Source organism: Phalacrocorax aristotelis, chromosome 4 (assembly GCF_949628215.1).
Source record: "Phalacrocorax aristotelis chromosome 4, bGulAri2.1, whole genome shotgun sequence".
In the NCBI taxonomy this organism is placed as follows: Eukaryota; Metazoa; Chordata; class Aves; order Suliformes; family Phalacrocoracidae; genus Phalacrocorax; species Phalacrocorax aristotelis.
The window spans coordinates 75,103,194-75,120,994 of record NC_134279.1 but is presented as its reverse complement, the minus strand read 5'-3'; the positions used below and the strand labels follow the sequence as shown (position 1 = coordinate 75,120,994).

At 39.8% G+C, this 17,801-nt stretch overlaps 1 protein-coding gene and 1 non-coding gene across 3 annotated transcripts in view; both read left to right on the top strand.

Annotated features, from left to right (window-relative positions):
* The window catches only part of NSD2 (nuclear receptor binding SET domain protein 2), an 81,300-nt gene extending 65,800 nt beyond the window's left edge, over positions 1-15,500 (top strand). For both annotated transcript variants that reach the window (XM_075092059.1, XM_075092058.1), the window contains 12 exons: positions 251-374; positions 1,390-1,590; positions 2,252-2,431; positions 3,475-3,631; positions 4,386-4,591; positions 5,052-5,155; positions 5,412-5,681; positions 5,777-5,893; positions 7,830-7,971; positions 8,802-8,908; positions 10,771-10,975; positions 11,886-15,500. In XM_075092059.1, the coding sequence (XP_074948160.1) occupies positions 251-374; positions 1,390-1,590; positions 2,252-2,431; positions 3,475-3,631; positions 4,386-4,591; positions 5,052-5,155; positions 5,412-5,681; positions 5,777-5,893; positions 7,830-7,971; positions 8,802-8,908; positions 10,771-10,975; positions 11,886-12,154 (2,082 nt within the window). In that variant the 3' untranslated portion in view covers positions 12,155-15,500. The remainder of the gene's footprint in view (positions 1-250; positions 375-1,389; positions 1,591-2,251; positions 2,432-3,474; positions 3,632-4,385; positions 4,592-5,051; positions 5,156-5,411; positions 5,682-5,776; positions 5,894-7,829; positions 7,972-8,801; positions 8,909-10,770; positions 10,976-11,885) is intronic.
* LOC142056998 (small Cajal body-specific RNA 23) lies at positions 7,559-7,689 on the top strand. Its single transcript, XR_012660510.1, has one exon.
* Positions 15,501-17,801: the final 2,301 nt, after the last annotated feature.

The following is a 17,801-nucleotide window of genomic DNA, read 5'->3' as shown; positions in this document are numbered from 1 at the left end:
TCAGGTTGTATTTACTCATGAACTGTGGTTCTGTGAGTGATATTTGTAGTGGGTTAATGACTCTATTATCTATTTCGACTGGAATCCAGGGCATGTGATGATACTTGTAAAATTATCTTTCACTTGTTAAATTTGATTTCAACAACGGGAAAAGAGATTTTGAGGAGCAATATATGAAAAGGAATAAAGAAAACAGTTTTTTCCACATATGAACTTTTCTTTAACATTCAATGCCTTTGTGTTGTAAAAGCTGTGTGAAAAAACAGGTGATCTCCTACTGTGTGAAGGACTTTGCTATCGAGCTTTTCATGTAAGCTGCCTTGGGCTCTCTGGAAGACCAGCAGGAAAATTCATTTGTAGTGAATGTACATCAGGCAAGTTTGTCCCTTTCTATTAATAAAAAAAAAAGTTGTAGTTTTCACATACGTTGTACTAGGAAATGATCCTGGACAGAGTAGGTATCTCTGGAGAAATCATATTTATCCTTTGGTGCCTGACAGGGTGGGAGTTCATGTAGTACCATTAAGTGTGCCATGTTTTAGAAAGCTCACACTGTGTTCAGTGAGAGCTCCTGCAACTTGGCTGATTTAGTCTGAATTCCGTTACCTTAATAAATGCAAAATATTTGCTCTTTGAGCACAATTACAGATTAAAGTCTGTCCCAAAGACTTAAGAAGTCCTAGGAAAAAAAAGCAAGTGAAACTTTTTAAGTCCTTTTTCAGTCCTTTGTATGTCTATATCAATCTTTTGCTTTTTTCTATTAAAAACTACCTTATTGCTATTAATTTCATTTGCTTTTAATCCTATAATAACCGCTTGGAAGTTCTTAATCTTAAAACTTTATGGAAAATATTTGCGTTCTTGCTCATAAGCTCGGTTCAGTACCTGTGGTGAACCTTGGTGGAACAAGGCTGCTTCAAAATCAAGCTTTTCCAAGCAGTCCAGAGAGAAGATTAGAGGATGCACGTCCTTGGTTTGTGGACCTACTTCAAATTTCACGAGATCACAGACAGCCCATTATCCTATTTCATTGCTTTAAAAAACGATAATAATAAATCCACAGTTGTCCTGGCATACTGAGGCTTATAAATAAGAACGTAAAAGCAGATCGGTGAGGCTTTGGGTGTTGTTATGTACACTTTATAACTGCAGCGGGTTTGCCTTGTAACTATTTTGTCTGTATCTGAACAGATTAATATTTAACACTAAAGGGTTAAAGTAAATAGGCTGCTGCATCAAATAATAGATTTTTATTTTAGTTTGTTTTAAAAAAAAAAACAGCATAAACAACCCCCCCGTGCATAACAAAAACGCACAACAGAGGCATTTTAAATACACAGGTTTGGATGAAAAATTAGTTACTTTGTTTTTATTACTTTTTGCCACTAGGTGTGCATACCTGTTTTGTATGTAAAGAGAGAAAGGCAGATGTGAAACGCTGTGTTGTATCCCACTGCGGAAAATTCTACCATGAAGCTTGTGTGAAAAAATTTCATCTTACTGTGTTTGAGAGCAGGGGGTTTCGATGTCCTCTCCACAGCTGCCTAAGCTGTCATGTTAGTAACCCCTCACATCCACGAATTTCAAAAGGTAGTTTCATTTTACGTTTTTATGACTGATGAATTAAGTCTATTTGTGGTATGCTAAGGTAAGAAATCTGTCTGTTTAATAGCTGCTAGCTGCAATTTTTCAGGCACGCATGTACTATTGATTGATTCGGATTTTTTCTAAATAATTGCATCATTTTTAGTCAACATTAGTATTTAACTTGTTTGTTTTTATTTTTTTAACTAACCTCCAATTACCTATAGTTAATGATGTTTTCTTCTCAAGAGAGAATGAAATCTAGAATGCATGTATGATGATGAGAGACAGGCTGAGCAGAGTGAGGGCAAGACCTGTGAATGTGCAAATACTGCAGCAAGGCTCGCCGAACGTGGAGACATTTGATTCTGTGCATATTTTTAGCTTTGGGCAACATCTGTAGACAAAATTGCATGACTGAGGAAAGCTTGTCTACCCTGGTGTGCATAAAGCCTTCACATTTAAATATTATAGTGCTTTAAAATCAGTTCTCTAAAAAACTTTTCTGATTCAGTATTGTTGCTAAATGCAAATACGCAGACTTTGAAAACATAATTGGTGTATTTTTTTGTGTATATAGGCTGCCTCAGGCAGTAATACCGGTTTTTAGCTCAAATAATAAATCAGTTTTGTTCACAAATAATACGGCAGTATTCTGCTTTGCTAGGAAAGATGATGCGTTGTGTTCGCTGTCCTGTTGCATACCATGCTGGAGACGTTTGCATTGCTGCGGGATGTGCAGTCATCGCTTCCAACAGCATTGTTTGTACGAATCATTTCACTGCCATGAAAGGAAAAAGTCATCATGCGCATGTCAATGTCAGCTGGTGCTTTGTGTGTTCAAAAGGTAAACTGATGTAAAACTTTTTTGTAAGTGCGGCATCAAAATGTTCTATTCTTCAGTTTAAATATAATTTTACTAATCTGTTTATAAAAAAAATATTAGAAATATGGTATATTAAGTCAGGCTCCGTTAGGTATTGAAATAACTTCAGGTTGGCTTCTGCTGTTCAAGTTTTTGAGTGTCCTTTTTTTTCAGATATAATTTATTAAAGAATTTGTTTACTTGGACTCTGTCCAGCAACCAGAAGCCTGATTTAATTCTTTGCCAGAGACATGTAATGAGAAGTATTTATCTGTTCTTTCCCCTGTGTTCAATGTACTGAAGCTTTTTGTGTTTCTTTATTGCTAATACGTAATATTAAAACGTAAATATTATAGGAGTTGCTTTAAGAGTAGCAGCAGACAGCGAACTGAATCAGTATTAGTTGTCACTAGAAGTGCCACTAATTAAGGGTGGTTTATTTTGTGTTATATAATAAATGTATTCCTTATTGAGAACCACAAAATGCACAGTGCTGATTAAACCATAGCCGTGAGTTTACCTGATTTGTTAACAAATTAACATGCAGCATAGCAGCTTGTTAAGCTGCAGCTAACTTTCCACTTGATAATTCATGGAACAAACTAACAGCCTCATTCCCTCTCCCCCCAGGAAAAACAACATAAAAGAAATCTGGTGGTGTTAAAATTTTGCATGCAGTGAAATATATTAATATATATTAAACTATGTTAAATATATTGTAGTCCTTGAAGTAAAACAACGTAATTATAATTGGCGGTGCATTATTCTGGCTTTTTTATCACTAGCTTGCTCGTTATTTTGTACGTATTACTAATCAGAGTCTGCCAGGCATTCAAATTAGCACGGACCTTTTGGGTTTTGTACACAACAAAGTTCCATGTATTTGTTGCAGGCCTGCATATTTTAACCGTTTATTTTCTAACTGAACCTACCACATGTGTATCGCACTGCTTTGAACCTGGGTGGAATGCAAAACTTACTTTTGTCTTGATGTTTTTCAACTTTTATTTTTTGTCTCTCTGAAGGGGGAAGCTTGTTGTGCTGCGAGTCATGTCCTGCGGCGTTTCACCCAGACTGTTTAAACATTGAAATGCCAGATGGGAGCTGGTACTGCAATGACTGCAGGGCAGGGAAGAAACTCCATTTCCAGGATATTATTTGGGTTAAACTGGGAAATTACAGGTCTGATGAACAGATTTATTTTGTTTCACAGTACCGGCATGTTTAATTAAGGATCGTACAATTGTTTGATTCTATAGGGCAGCCTTGCTGCACGCAGATTTCTCATTCCTCTGTGAACTAGGGACCCCATCTCCTTGCAAGCTTCAAGTTCAAAGATTTGAAGCTGCATTGTTGCTCTCTGCCAAGGCATTACCCATACAGGACTTCTTCTAGCCTTCTGACATCTGCTTCCAGTGTAGGAGCCTTCAAGCCCTTTTGTTTCAGAGATCTCTTCAAATAATGAAGCTGGTATAACTTGTAATTGGCTAAATTACTACCTTGCAGGCTGGGAGATAAGTCAGTCAGGTTGTCAGTGGTTTACACTTCATTGAGATTTGAGTGAGATAGAGGTGGGTGGGGTTTATTCTAGAAAGCATTAATAGCTATTACCAGCTGTCTCTTGATCTTTGACAATTACAGTGATTGCAGACCTTGTTAAAGATGATGTTTTTACTAACCAGATGCAAGGAGCTTTATGTGTACGCTTATCTTGCAGGCGGGCAAAAGTCCTGCGGATCTGACTGTCGGGCTTTCCTTTTCTAGTCCTGTCTTCTTGCGCTGCCTAGTGAGTGGGGGCAGGAAAGGATTTTAAATCCACTTCAATCTTGGAAATAATAATCAGTTACTGCTGGCTTAGGGTGATTTTGTTAAACTGTCCTTTGGAGAAAGAGCTTGACTAAAATGCTGTAATTTTTTATTTGTACCTCTGTGCTAGATGGTGGCCGGCAGAAGTTTGCCATCCGAAAAACGTTCCCCCAAATATCCAGAAAATGAAGCATGAAATCGGAGAATTTCCTGTGTTTTTCTTTGGTTCTAAGGATTACTATTGGACGCACCAAGCACGGGTGTTCCCTTATATGGAGGGAGACAGAGGGAGTAGGTACCAGGGAATCAAAGGAATTGGAAAAGTCTTCAAAAACGGTACATAACAAAAGTAAACAAATAATAATCTTGTGATATGCACGCTTTATTTTCTTCACACCTAGCCCCGGGACTGTTTTTGTACATTTGTTTTACAACATTGAATTTAAAAAAATCGTTTTGGTGTCCAGGGCGGCAGGCGTTATTAGTACTTTGAATGAAAGTAGTATGTTCGTGGCTTGTAAAAGACTAGCATCTAACTGGAATTATTTCTGATGATTTTTACTTTCTGGAAAGGAAATTATGAGTGTAACTGGGAGACAGAAAGAGCAGAATTGATATATCTGCTAAGAGTATTAACAGTCCAGAAGGATTGTTTGCAAGACAATTGAACGGTGGGACAAGAAGTAGAAGATGATTCTTTGTTTAACACACATGGGAATGAGCAATTCAACTTGGGTGTGCATGGGGGGAGTAATCCCTTTTCTAGCATTTCTGTTGACACAACAATCCTTTCTAGCTTTGCAAGAAGCTGAAGCTCGATTTCGAGAAATAAAGCTACAGCGAGAAGCCAAAGAAACCCAAGAAAGTGAACGTAAACCTCCACCCTACAAGCATATTAAGGTAAAGTTTGAGGAAATTGTACTGGATACTCAAAGGTCTAAGCCAGCCCTGGAGAGGAAGAGCTGAATGGTGAGATGGGAGGAATGGTTGTAACGATGTGCTGGTAATTGTGCTTTTAGAGTCATGAGATGATGAAATATTGCTTCCATTGGAACATCTAGTGTTGCAAAATCCAATTAGTAACCACTGTAATAACTCTTACAATAAACTGAAATGTTTTAAAGTGATGTTTGAACTATTTTAATGTATTATTCAGGTGAATAAACCTTGTGGTAAAGTGCAGATATATACTGCTGACATTTCTGAGATTCCCAAGTGCAACTGCAAACCCACAGATGAAAACCCCTGTGGCTTTGATTCCGAGTGCCTAAATCGGATGCTGATGTACGAATGCCATCCACAAGTTTGTCCAGCGGGAGAACGGTGCCAAAACCAGTGCTTTACAAAACGTCAATACCCTGAGACGAAGATCATCAAAACCGATGGGAAAGGGTGGGGTCTGGTCGCTAAGAGGGACATTAAAAAGGTATGAATCATTCTTGCCTGGCAAAGAATTGGTGGCTTGTGATGCTGTTTGTGGGTTTGGTATATACTTTACTAGTGATACTTGGTATGTTTCAGGGAGAATTTGTGAATGAGTATGTCGGTGAGCTGATTGATGAAGAGGAATGTATGGCAAGAATCAAATATGCACATGAAAATGACATTACCCACTTCTATATGCTTACTATTGATAAGGTAAAGTATTTTACATTTTCTTCTGTTATTTAATAGTAAAATTATTTTGATCTCTTTTCTGTTGATCACCTTAGCAGGGCACTCTGCTACCTGTGATGTACCACAGTTTCGTATATTCACAATGTTGTATCTTCTGTGCCTGCTTGCTCCATTCTATATATATAATGCACCTCAATAGTTTGAACTATGTAATGTAATAAAGTATATATTAAGGTCTATAAATTGTGCTTTTCTGCTTGAAATCAAGTACAGAAAAAGTATTTATCTGCCTAGTCTTAAAAGGAAGCATGAAGTTTCAGGAAATAGAATCACAGGATGGTTTGGGTTGGAAGGGGCCTTTAGGGGTCACCTAGTCCAACCCCCCTGCAGCGAGCAGGGACATCTTCAGCTAGATCAGGTTGCTCAGAGCCCTGTCCACCTGGCCTTGAAATGATAATGGTGTAGTAACCTGACCTTGAAACAGTAATAACACAGTTGAAAGAATTGGTTAGCAATCCTTTGACTAAAATTTCAGCAACAAAAACAAAACTCTGAGCTGAGAGTAGTGTAGAATGTAGTTGTGCGGCTGTGCCCTACATTGGGCATTTAACCTTTTTTGCAACTACCTGTCATTTTCTTTGTTTATAGCAAAACTAGGCTTGTGCTTTTGTAGAAACTTTTCGGAAAGTAGTCTCTGCATTAGTAGCCATCCAGTACTTCACAAATTGATTCTGCAGCAAATTCATCCAGCAGATTAATTAATGCAGCAATTTAATCCAGCATCTGTGGTTCCCTGTGCACAACTCTGAGTATTTTGTTCCTGAGAAGGGGAAGAAAGTGGAGAACCCAGGCAGGAGGGGGTATTCATTATATATATATATTATATTGCTTCAGTGCCCAAACAGCTACTTAGGAGAAAACCAAGAGCTGGCTGTCAGTCCTGCATATTTTTAAAGTCCTAATCACCTTTCTTTAGCTCGAGACGGTCCTGCTCTGAATTTCCACAGCTACTGTTTTCATTAGTCCTGTAACTGAGGAGTTGCTGCACAGGGGCTATCACCTAAGGAGCATGAAACCATGTTTCTCTGAACACTTCCGTTTCTCACCCCTCTGCTAAACTGGCACACAATGTCAGTGTGTTAAATACCTGAACTGAAGATGTATTTGACTCTTGCCATGAAAAATGCCCATGCCATTATGAGGCTGAGCTACTCATGCAGTTAGAGTGGCTGGATGTATGTGCACGTAGTCATGACAATCATACATTTGCATTATAAATATGAGTTTGAAGGAAACTGTAATAATTGTTCATAACTAAGCAAAGCTGTCTTAAGCAGCCCTGCAAAGAATCACAGTTTCAAAATTTTTCTGGCTATTTCAAGACTTTATTATTTTTTGTTAATGTGTGGTATGTTTGGTGGAGATAGAAACTAAAAGGCAATTGTGTGTAGGAGTGGGGTTTTTTTAGTTTACCAAGAGCTTGTTTTTATTTAAATTAGGCTGATTTGGGGAAAGAAAGCTGGTGAGAAACTGGTAATCTCTGCAAGTAATCATGCAGTGACTTGGTAAATACCATAAAGCACAGTACTTGTAAATGCGTCACAGCTTTGTGAATGCAATGTAAAAGGTAAATGGACTGAGTCTGAGGCTTTTTGGAGGGAGGGGAATCATAACATGGCCACCACAGTGCTCACAAGAACACATATCCTGCCACGTGGCTGAGATGAGTTCTGGGAAAATGTGAGCTAGAGCACGAGTATTGCTTTGGGAGTGTCACATTCCAGGCCACATGAGACACTACAGTTTTCAATACGACACGTACCATCGGTCTGCTTGTGTGCTTTTGGGCGGCAACACCATGTCTGTTGTGAATGCAACTACTGAAATAACTTATGGAATTTTTTTTTTTTGAGGGGGGGAGAAAAAACATTCATTCTGTTGCTGGTTTGATCTCCAGGACCGCATTATTGATGCTGGCCCCAAAGGAAACTATTCTCGTTTTATGAATCACAGCTGCCAACCAAATTGTGAAACTCTAAAATGGACAGTAAATGGAGACACTCGTGTCGGCCTGTTTGCTGTGTGCGATATTCCTGCAGGTATATCAGCTTATGTTGGTCTTGGTTTAATTCCCTAAGTTAAACCTTTTGCACAGTTATGAGTGGGATGGTCATGGTTTAACTGATTCAGTGCAAGTATTTTTGTAGAGAACTCGGCACGTGGAAGAGATACTTTGTGATCTGCCTTTCATTTACTGTTTCTTAATAGTGAGTCTCCTGGCTGCTTTTTGTTGCTTGCTTTTAAGGGAACACTGAAGAAGCCCCTGTCAGTATCTGTGCATTCACTTTTTGTTGTAGAGCATAGTTTTTGTTTTCAAGATCTCAAACAATATTTCTGTATCTTTTCTTCGATTGACAATAATAAACTTAAGGAGTGGGGCAAGAAGGATGTTTAAAAAAATATATGTTCTGGTTTGTGTACACACATGCACACAAACACATATCTAAATATATCTATAGCTATATCTAGCTGTCTAGATACATGGATATAGTAACGTGTGTGTATATAGACCAGACAGTTTTGTGAAGTCAAACAAATGTATTTTAAAATGTAATTGCATAAGACATCACAATTTAGGTTGAAAAAGACCTTTAAGATCATCAAGTCCAACCGTAAACCTAACACTGCCAAGTCCACCACTAAACCACGTCTCTAAGTGCCAGCATCTGTAATCATGCTGTACTGGCATCTAGTTAATCACTATCAGTGCTTATGAGCAGTAAAGAGAGGGAAGATCCTATGATAATAGATCAGCAAGCAAGTGCACAACCAGAAGACAGATAATGAAACCTTTGTTTGTTTGTAATAATTTTGATAGACTTCGTTACCTTGTCCTTCATAATGAAAGGGTATGTCTTATCTCACTCAGGGACGGAGCTGACTTTTAATTACAACCTTGACTGTCTCGGCAATGAAAAAACAGTCTGCAAATGTGGTGCCCCAAACTGCAGTGGATTTCTTGGGGACAGACCAAAGGCAAGTAATATGTCAAGAGAATTTGACAGTGTCTTTTGAAACCACTAGCCTTGTTTTTCTTTTGGGGTATGCATTGGGGGACCAGTTTTGTGTTACAATAAGGGTTTACAGAATCACAGAATGGTAGGGGTTGGAAGGGACCTCTGGAGATCATCTCATCCAACCCCCCTGCTTGAGCAGGGACACAGGAACGCATCCAGGTGGGGTTTGAATGTCTCCAGGGAAGGGACTCCACAGCCTCCCTGGGCAGCCCATGCCACTGCTCTGGCACCCTCAAAAGGAAGAAGCTTTTCCTCCTATTGAGGTGGAACTTCCTGTAAAGGAAGGGTTAACGCTGCTTAAACAGATACTAGCTGTCCTCTGAAGAAAAAGCTTACTGTTTCCCTTCCTGGGAAGATGGAAACTTTATTTTGCCAAACATAACCTTCATGCTGAAGAACACGTTTTATGCTGTAATAGTCAGCAGGTGATACTGCTTTTGGGAACACCCTAAAATATTTTCTCCCACTTTCTCCTATGAGAAATGAATTACTTTAGGTCCTGAATAAGAAATATTGCTAGCTACTGGTGCTAGCTTTTGAAATCAAAAGCATATAAAAGAAGAGGTTGCAGAGGGAATAACCTTCCCAGTCCTGTTCAAAGTATGAAGGGGAGGGGGAGGGTTGTAGGAGCTAAGAATTAGCCTAACTTTAGCCAGTGAGATTATTCTGACATTGCAGTTTATATTTCCCCCATCTAAACTTCAAAATGTTATTATTTTATTAAGATTCGTTAAAAATCTTTCAGTTGAACAGAAGAATAAAAACAGAGTTTTGAAATGTCAACATAAAGATGACATGATACCAAAATTATGTCAAGAAATGGCCTGTACAATTCATGTCAGGTTAATTTAAAACCTGTAAACCAGGAGAAGTTGATGGGGCTTCCTGAAAGGCTGGCATAGGAGTGCAAGGGAAGGCACAAGTACATTCCCAAGAAAAAAAATCTCACCTATGGACGTAGAAAGGCTGCACATTCCTGTGGTCCTTTACAGCACTCAGTATCAGGCACTTCGGAGGATGGACTTAAAACCTCCAGAATTCATATAGCTGCTTTTTGTTAAGGGAGAGGCTTAAGTGGGGTTTCTTATAAGCTAGTGATCAATTTATGCAGACAGCCATGACGAAATGAAATGTTACAGTTCAGTTTTGCAAGGCTGTCTGCATCGGTAGATAGACTGGGCTAATTTTAAAGAAAGTAGTTAATGATAGTAGTCGATGATTACTGGGTTGAGGGAAAAGGAACAATGGCAGGGATATTGAAAAACATCCAGAATGAATTTCATATGCTTTGGTGAAGGAGAGCTGAAGTGCACGCAGCAGGACTGTCAGATTGAAACAGGGATACAGCTTCGTATATTCTTTCTAGCATTACGGGCACAGTTACAGTTCCTGAAATTCTGCTGTCCGTTCCTCAAAGAAGGGAAGTGGAGGCTTTTTTTTAATAATTCTAGCATGGCTATACACAACTGGAAGAGAAAAATGGATATTGAAGTGATTAGTGGTGCAAGAACAAAATGGAGGTAAATTAGCTGCAAGTAGATTAGACTGGAAATGGAAAGACCTATTTTCAGTCATAAGTGGAGGAGGTTTCCAATAGAAAGGGGCTGTAGGGACAAGATGTGGTTTCAAGATGACTTTTTACACAGGTCAGCATGGCTTCTTTATCAACACAGATAGGCACTGTGAGGCTCTGGTCAGGTCTGTACCAAGTCACGTTTTTGCCTCTGCACAGTCTGCCAAGCCTGCCAACAGTTTAGCTAGGTTGTGTGATATTTTTCCTTTGCAAAACTGGCATTGACAGATTTGCATCTTATTCTTTAGAATTCTTCCACTAATGCCTCAGAAGAAAAAGGCAAAAAGACCAAAAAGAGAACACGGAGACGCAGAACGAAAAATGAAGGGAAGAAAGAATCTGAAGACGATTGTTTCCGTTGTGGTGATGGAGGCCAGCTGGTATTGTGCGACAGGAAATCCTGTACTAAAGCTTATCATCTCTCCTGTCTTGGTTTGGTGAAACGTCCTTTTGGTGAGTCAGCTTAAACTTACATAAGTAAGTAACTTGTGCAGGTACTTCATTTACTGCACTGAAACCTTGTGAAGAGTGTCTTCACGAAAACATTCTTTTCATATGGTAGGAACTTTTGTTGGTGCATGATGTAGGAGCTTTTCTTGAGTATGGAGACAAAACAATGGCCTTCCTCCTGCCTCTGGCAAAATGAGCCTTTTGTTTTACAGATGTAGGTAATGGAGTACATCACTTGCTAGGAGCACTGCGGCCCTGTCACAGGAAAGTTGATTATATCTAAGAAATGCGTAAAGCCAGTTGAGTTCAAGCCAAAAGAATAGCAGCAGCATCTGGAACAGGGCAAGTAGGAAAACCTTATGGGCAGCAGACATCAGGTTGCCTTTCCAGATACCAGAGGAGTTACCTGGTTCCACAGTCAGCAATGTCAGGTGGGATATGAAGAAGTGAATCAGGCAGAGCCTGTTATCCCGGAAGCAAGTAAAACAATGACTGGTAAAATATGCTGGGGCAAAAGAGCATCTGTAGGTAAAGCGCATCAGCTATCCCTGAACAAAACTTGCAGGAAACAGGTGAGCACTGTGACGGTAGGCAGCAGTTGACTGGATGTTTGGATACTCTACCAGCCTGCAAGTTTTATAAAATGCTCTTGAGTAAAGCCTGGATAATTTCTTCTAGCTGGAGTTCACTGCTGTATTTAAATGAAGGGATGCCAAGTCTGCTACTTACTGCTGTCAGCTGAGCTTTGGAAGTATGGCGTAGTATTTTGGGTTTTTGAGATTAGCCACGGTAGTTGCCACCTCATCTAGCTTTGTCAGGAAAGTCATGCGTGTTCAGCTGCTAAAACACAGAACGTTGAGAGACGATGGCACGTTTTACGTCCTGCTAATGCGCTCTTTGGTTTTGATCGCAGGAAAGTGGGAGTGTCCTTGGCACCACTGTGATGTTTGTGGCAAACCCTCTGTTTCTTTCTGCCACTTCTGCCCAAATTCCTTCTGCAAGGAACACCAAGATGGGACAGTACTAAATTCTACATTGAATGGACAGTTATGCTGCTCTGAACATGTTCTTGGGGTGGATTCTGTTGAAAATCAGAAGACTGAGAAACCCCGCAAAAAACTGAACAAGTTGAAGCCTAAGAGAAAGCAGAGGAACAGATGGATGAGAGCTGAATGCAAATAGTCATGGACTGCAGTTTCTACTGCCAACACTATCTTGTAGATAAGTTGTGAATATGACCAGGGAAGGACACAATTTTACATATATTCTGTAAAGGTTACATGGGGGGGATTTCTTTGTTTTGTTTTGTTTTGTTTTTATAAATCCACTGAGCCAACCACAGCAGTCTTCTGCTGCTTCTGCACTGATAACGAACTGCATAGTTCAGAAAATTTCAGGACAAACCAAACTTATTACTCAGCATTACAGTTACACTTGAATTGTTACGAATGTAAAAGGTTCCCTCCAAAATACTTTCAGATTGGAGGTAGGTTAAAATCAAACCAGGTAGGCGTAAACATAGGTTTTTTGAGATAGTATTTGTCAACCAACAGATGTTAAAAATAGTATATCCTTGAAAGAAGTTATTAGCTCTCAAGTCCTTTTAAGTAAGAAATGGCTTGGTCTGTGGTCCCTATGAGATTTGCTTGCCTTGTGTGTTTTTGAGCAAGTGCTTGAATGCCATTCATGATCCAGGTGCGTATCTCGCTACAACCACACCCATAACAATTTGTTTGTGCTCCTATAGCTCTCCAATGATTCTTAAACAAACGTGTTTTCAAATATCCTTCCACCAAGAAATATAGTGCGTGGTGAGAAAGGCACACCCTGTACCAGCGAGGGGAAATCTTACATTTTAAGAGATTTTTTTCTATACTGTTTTTTCCTGTATTTCATTCCAGTGAAACAGAAGTGACTTGATCTTGCAGAGCTGTACAAGTCTGGATTTAAAGGGATATTGTCTTGCAACCTAGGCCCGATACTCTGGGATATTTTATGTCTTAATAAAAATAACTCTTACAAAACCTATTATTTGAAAAAATTACTTGATTTTTTTTTTTCTTTCATGTCAAGTAGAATGCAGAGGCAAATGTTTCTTTGGAATGCTTGGAGTCCAAGCGTATTCTAACTTTGTGATAATGGAAAAAATGCCCGACAAGCAACAAGAAAACCCCCATGAATTAAACAGAAGGTGAAACTTGACTAAAGTGCAAAAACCTAAATTCAAACCACCTAATTAAAAGTGAAACAGATTTTTGAAGAAGCACGTAAGGAACAATTTTAATGTGAAATTTATCCTGACTCTGTTCCTTTTGATAAAGTTTGTATAAAACTGGCTACTTGACTTGGCAGACTGTTTGAAATCATTCTTTACTTTTTTAGGAGCTCTGCTCTCGACTATCTTATCGCCACTGTGTTGTGTCAGCAAAGCTGTTTTGAATTCTTTGCTCCCATTAGGTTCTCACACTTGCAGTGAGGTAAATATACAAGATTTAGTATTGATGGAAATAATGTTAGAACTAGGAAAAAATGGTAGAGAAAAACGTCTTTACCTGTTTTCTTCCCAGTGCATGTCATTGGTGTGTGATTAGGCAGTGTCCAAGTAAGTTTTGACTTGTGCCATTGTTATCTAGCCTATGTAAACACAATGTGCACCTTCATGTCCATTTAATAATTTGTGTATGTTCTAGCTTAGTTTGACTTTAATAGTGCAGAAATTCTGTGTAGCCCTTTTGAAAATGAAGCCTTGCTATATCATGAAACTGTATGGTTTTTTTTCCAAAGTATTTCTTCAGGATTTGACTGCAGATTTAGTTTTTTGAATTGTCAAAATCCCCCATTTCTTCCCAACACGTGAAAACTGTGGTTTTATTAGACGATATTAATTGAAAGACGTTTTAAATGTAGCATTGCCGTATCCTGAACTCCTTGGTTTCTATTTTGTGACCAAACTGCTTTGTTCTTTTAATCCATTTTTATAAACACTGTTGGAAGTTGTTTTTTTCCAGATAATTTTGAAAAAAACAGCACAGTTTAAAATAGGGGGAAGTGTTACATGTTTGCATTTATTAAAGTGGTATGCCAAGCCTTGCACTCAAGGAAAAAAATCAAGATTTCCTAATTGATTTTGAGGGAAACTTTCCCTCTGCTATAGATACATGTTATACCAGGACTGAAGCACAGGCCTGTGCCTAAAATGAAAACCAGAAAGTGGTATTATGTATGTTTCTCTAATAGTGATTTTCGAGGAGAGGAAAGTGAGATCAAGTAGTAAAGCAGAAAGATTTTTCTCCTTGCTTTTAAACAAAATGAAGGAATTTGATGTCATTGGAACGATTCTTTGAATACTATACCATGTAAGGAAGGCTTTATAAGAATACCTTTAAATAAGTTATTATAAAATTTTACCTTTACATTCCATTGCTTTTATAATTTGTTAATTTTTTTAGTTGTTTCATTGCTTTTTCCACGTCACGTGTAGGTGTAACAGCTCTGGCACCCTGGAACAGTTATGCCCCAGGTCCTAAGAGGCAGATACCCTCTTCCAGAAGCCACCATCTCAAATAGTTACTGATTGACACTGCTGCGGTAACACCATCCACTTGAAGATCAGTCGCAAAGCCTGCAACTCCCTGCCTGCCTCTCAGGTGGGCTCACGAGCACATTTAGTATGGCAGGATGCAGGACAGCCACCCATTTTGTATCTGTCTGTGCATAAATAAAGACTTTGGCGTTCAAAGCAATCCCTCTCGGTGCTCTTTTCATAGTGCTAAATTTATACAAACAGATCTTAGCAAGTGGCCGTTTGACTTTCTGCTTCCCTCTACCTCTTCTCAGCTCTTTCCTGCTCAACTCTTTGGGCCAGTGAAGGCTGGCATCACTGAGACTACAAGCTAGGAATTCATTCCTTCTGCCGAGACTGATCTTTAAAAGAAATGTGGATCGTGTTCTCCCTCAGTACGTACTGACCACGTAACCCTGTGGGGACAGCTAAGTCACTCAGGTGCCTGGCTGGTAGAGTTTTAGTTTCTGATTCAGGAAAGGTGGTTTTAGGTGTCTTTTAATGAAGGCTTCTGTACCTTACTCTGCAGCACTGGGAAAATAGGCTGAAGGTTCCTTAAAAAAAGACGACAAAAGAAAAGCTGTTTCACTATTTTCCTTCTCCCACTGTTCAAATACAAGGGAAAACAATCTTGAAAAATTAAGCTTTCTCATGATGCAACTCAATACTTGATAGCATTCAGAACTTAAAGATTTTCTGGTCTAAATTCACCTAAATAACATCTAAGTATGACATATTATGTGGCATTAAATTATGTACTTAGTGTCTTGCCCTTTGAAGTAGAATGAATGATGTCTTTCCTTTTCCAGCAAACTCTTCAAAGCTGGTACACGATAGCCAAATTCAGAATTTGTTGGTCTTTTATCACATGAACAAGCATGGAAACAATTTTCAGTTGAATATGTTAGATGTATTTGCATACAATCTAGGAAGAATAATCAAATTAAATGTCTGTTTTGTTCAATAGCTTTGTGTTCATGGTCAGTTTTTAGGGGGTTTCGTTTTTCTGGGGGTGGGGTTTTTGTTTGGTTTGGTATTTTTTTCATTTTAATTACTTGGAAAAGCAAAATGTCTTGAAAGCCCTATTAATGGGATTTTTCCACATTGTTGAGTCACATTATTCCATGTCTGACTGCTTGAGAAACTTCAGTGTTTTAGTAAATAGTAAAATTTATTCCTAGTTATTTAAGAAGCTGCTAATTTTTTTGTTTTGTAAAACAACTCTCTATGTTATTTTTGCACCAATTTTTTTTTTCCCCTCCAAAAAAAAAGGTGAAGTGTTACATAGTAGGCGAATGTGGTTTGGCAGCGAGGCAATGGATGTTGTTTGTTCTTTCATAGAGAAAACTTACATTCCAAGACTTCCTAAGAGACTCTGTGGAAGTAATGTTTTAACCTTGTATGGAGGGTTATAAAATTCGTGCTTTGGCTTGTTTTCACAGCATGGCTTATCACAAAAATACTGACTTCTTTTACAGCACACTTTTTCCTGTTGCAGCACTATTTTCTGTTGCTCATAATTTTACAGGCTTTAAAGACTGAGCTGGAGTCATGCAGTCCTTGGGTTCATGTAGCTGTCACTGGTGCTGTTGCTGCTTGGTCCGGTCTGAGTTTGACTGCATTTTGCTTTTTCAGCTGGGTTTTAGTTTGTGTCTGATTTGACTTTATAGGTGGAATCTCCACATCTGACAGCAGCTTTTTTTTTTTTAAGAGTTATTTCAGAAAATTGCTTTGATACTAATAGATTACTGTTCTGCCGAGGTCCTCTGGTGTTGTGCATCAGGGTCGTGTCCTTCTGCTGCTCGTGGGAAAAGCCACTATTTTTTTGCCAGTTGGGAAACTTAATGCCTGTCTACTAAATTGACAGTGTGAGAGATTGTTGGGGAGGACGTGGGGAGCTCTGCCCATGCCGTGCTGTGGAGTTTGGGCAGGGGTAGAGGTGCTATCCATGTTGCTGCTGGTTCATATTAGAATCACAGAATGGCTTGGGTTGGAAAGGACCTTTAAAGGTCATCTAGTTCCAACCCCCCTGCCATGGGCAGGGACACCTTCCACTGGACCAGGTTGCTCAAAGCCTCATCCAGCCTGGCCTTGGACACTTCCAGGGATGGGGCATCCACAGCACCTCTGGGCAGTCTGACCGCAAAGGATCAGGTACCTCATTTATTCATCTGACAGAGCTGAGAGGGATCAGAGAACTGATTTGCTTGGTTGGTTTGTTTATTTTTTTAAACACAGTAACGCCTGCCCTGGGGAGAGGAGAATGAGCAGCTGAGGGCAGTAACCACTTAAACCCCCACCAGCTGGGTTACTTCAGCTGACTCTGGGGCTGCGCGAGCTCAGCGAAGAGACAGACATGAGAAGTAACCCCTGCTGCCACCTCAGTGCACGTTCCTTTAAAAGCTCGGATCTTTTAATAGTAGACCCTATTTTCACTAGCGCTCACAGAGGTGGCGAAGCACAGCGCTGTGACAAAGGGGCACAGCTGGCTGGTCTGTCTGGGGTTACACAGCACACCGACTCTGCATGAGTTCTGCTGTAGGAGGCTGGAGGCAACAGGTGGGAAGGGGAAGAGAGCCCAGGTACTGATTTCACAGAGCAGCTGAAGCTGGCCCCATTACAGTCGAAGGGCACTTCTGAGTGCCTGGTATGCTGGCGAGACCTCAAATGGCCATGAGGAAAAGGTGCAAAGCTGAACACCACCATGAGAAAGAACGTAAGGAAAATATAGCAAACAACAGTTGTAAGAAGAGTTAACCAGCCACAGAAACACCTACCCTGTTTGAAATCATCCCTGTGGAATATGAAATCACGTCAGTTTTACTGGATGGTTGAACTCTGCTGGCTGCACAGGGGAAAGCTTGGCGTGCCACAGCTCAGTGCAGGGAACACAGGTACAAGTCACACGTGCTGCTGTCATGGGTGGGGAATGAATCAAGGGTCAGGGCTCGGGGAAAAATTGCACGGGTATTTAAGCAAAGCGTTTAGTGCAGGCACATCTCCGAGGTGTGCAAAAATGTGCTCCATGGCTGCAGCGTGCTGGTCGGTTTGGCTCTAAAGAATTGCAGCTTCATGGTGTGGCTTGGTGGAGAAAGAAAATTCCTGTGAGATTTGATGAAAGTTTTGCATTACTTGTGTAGCTCTAGTATGAAGCACCATGTTACAGCAGGAAGGGGGACATACTTGTCCAGGAATCAACCATTATTTTAGTTGCATGTGTTTTCCTGCAGCCGAGAGGAAGGGGAAAGCTTTGGGATCCCTTTACTT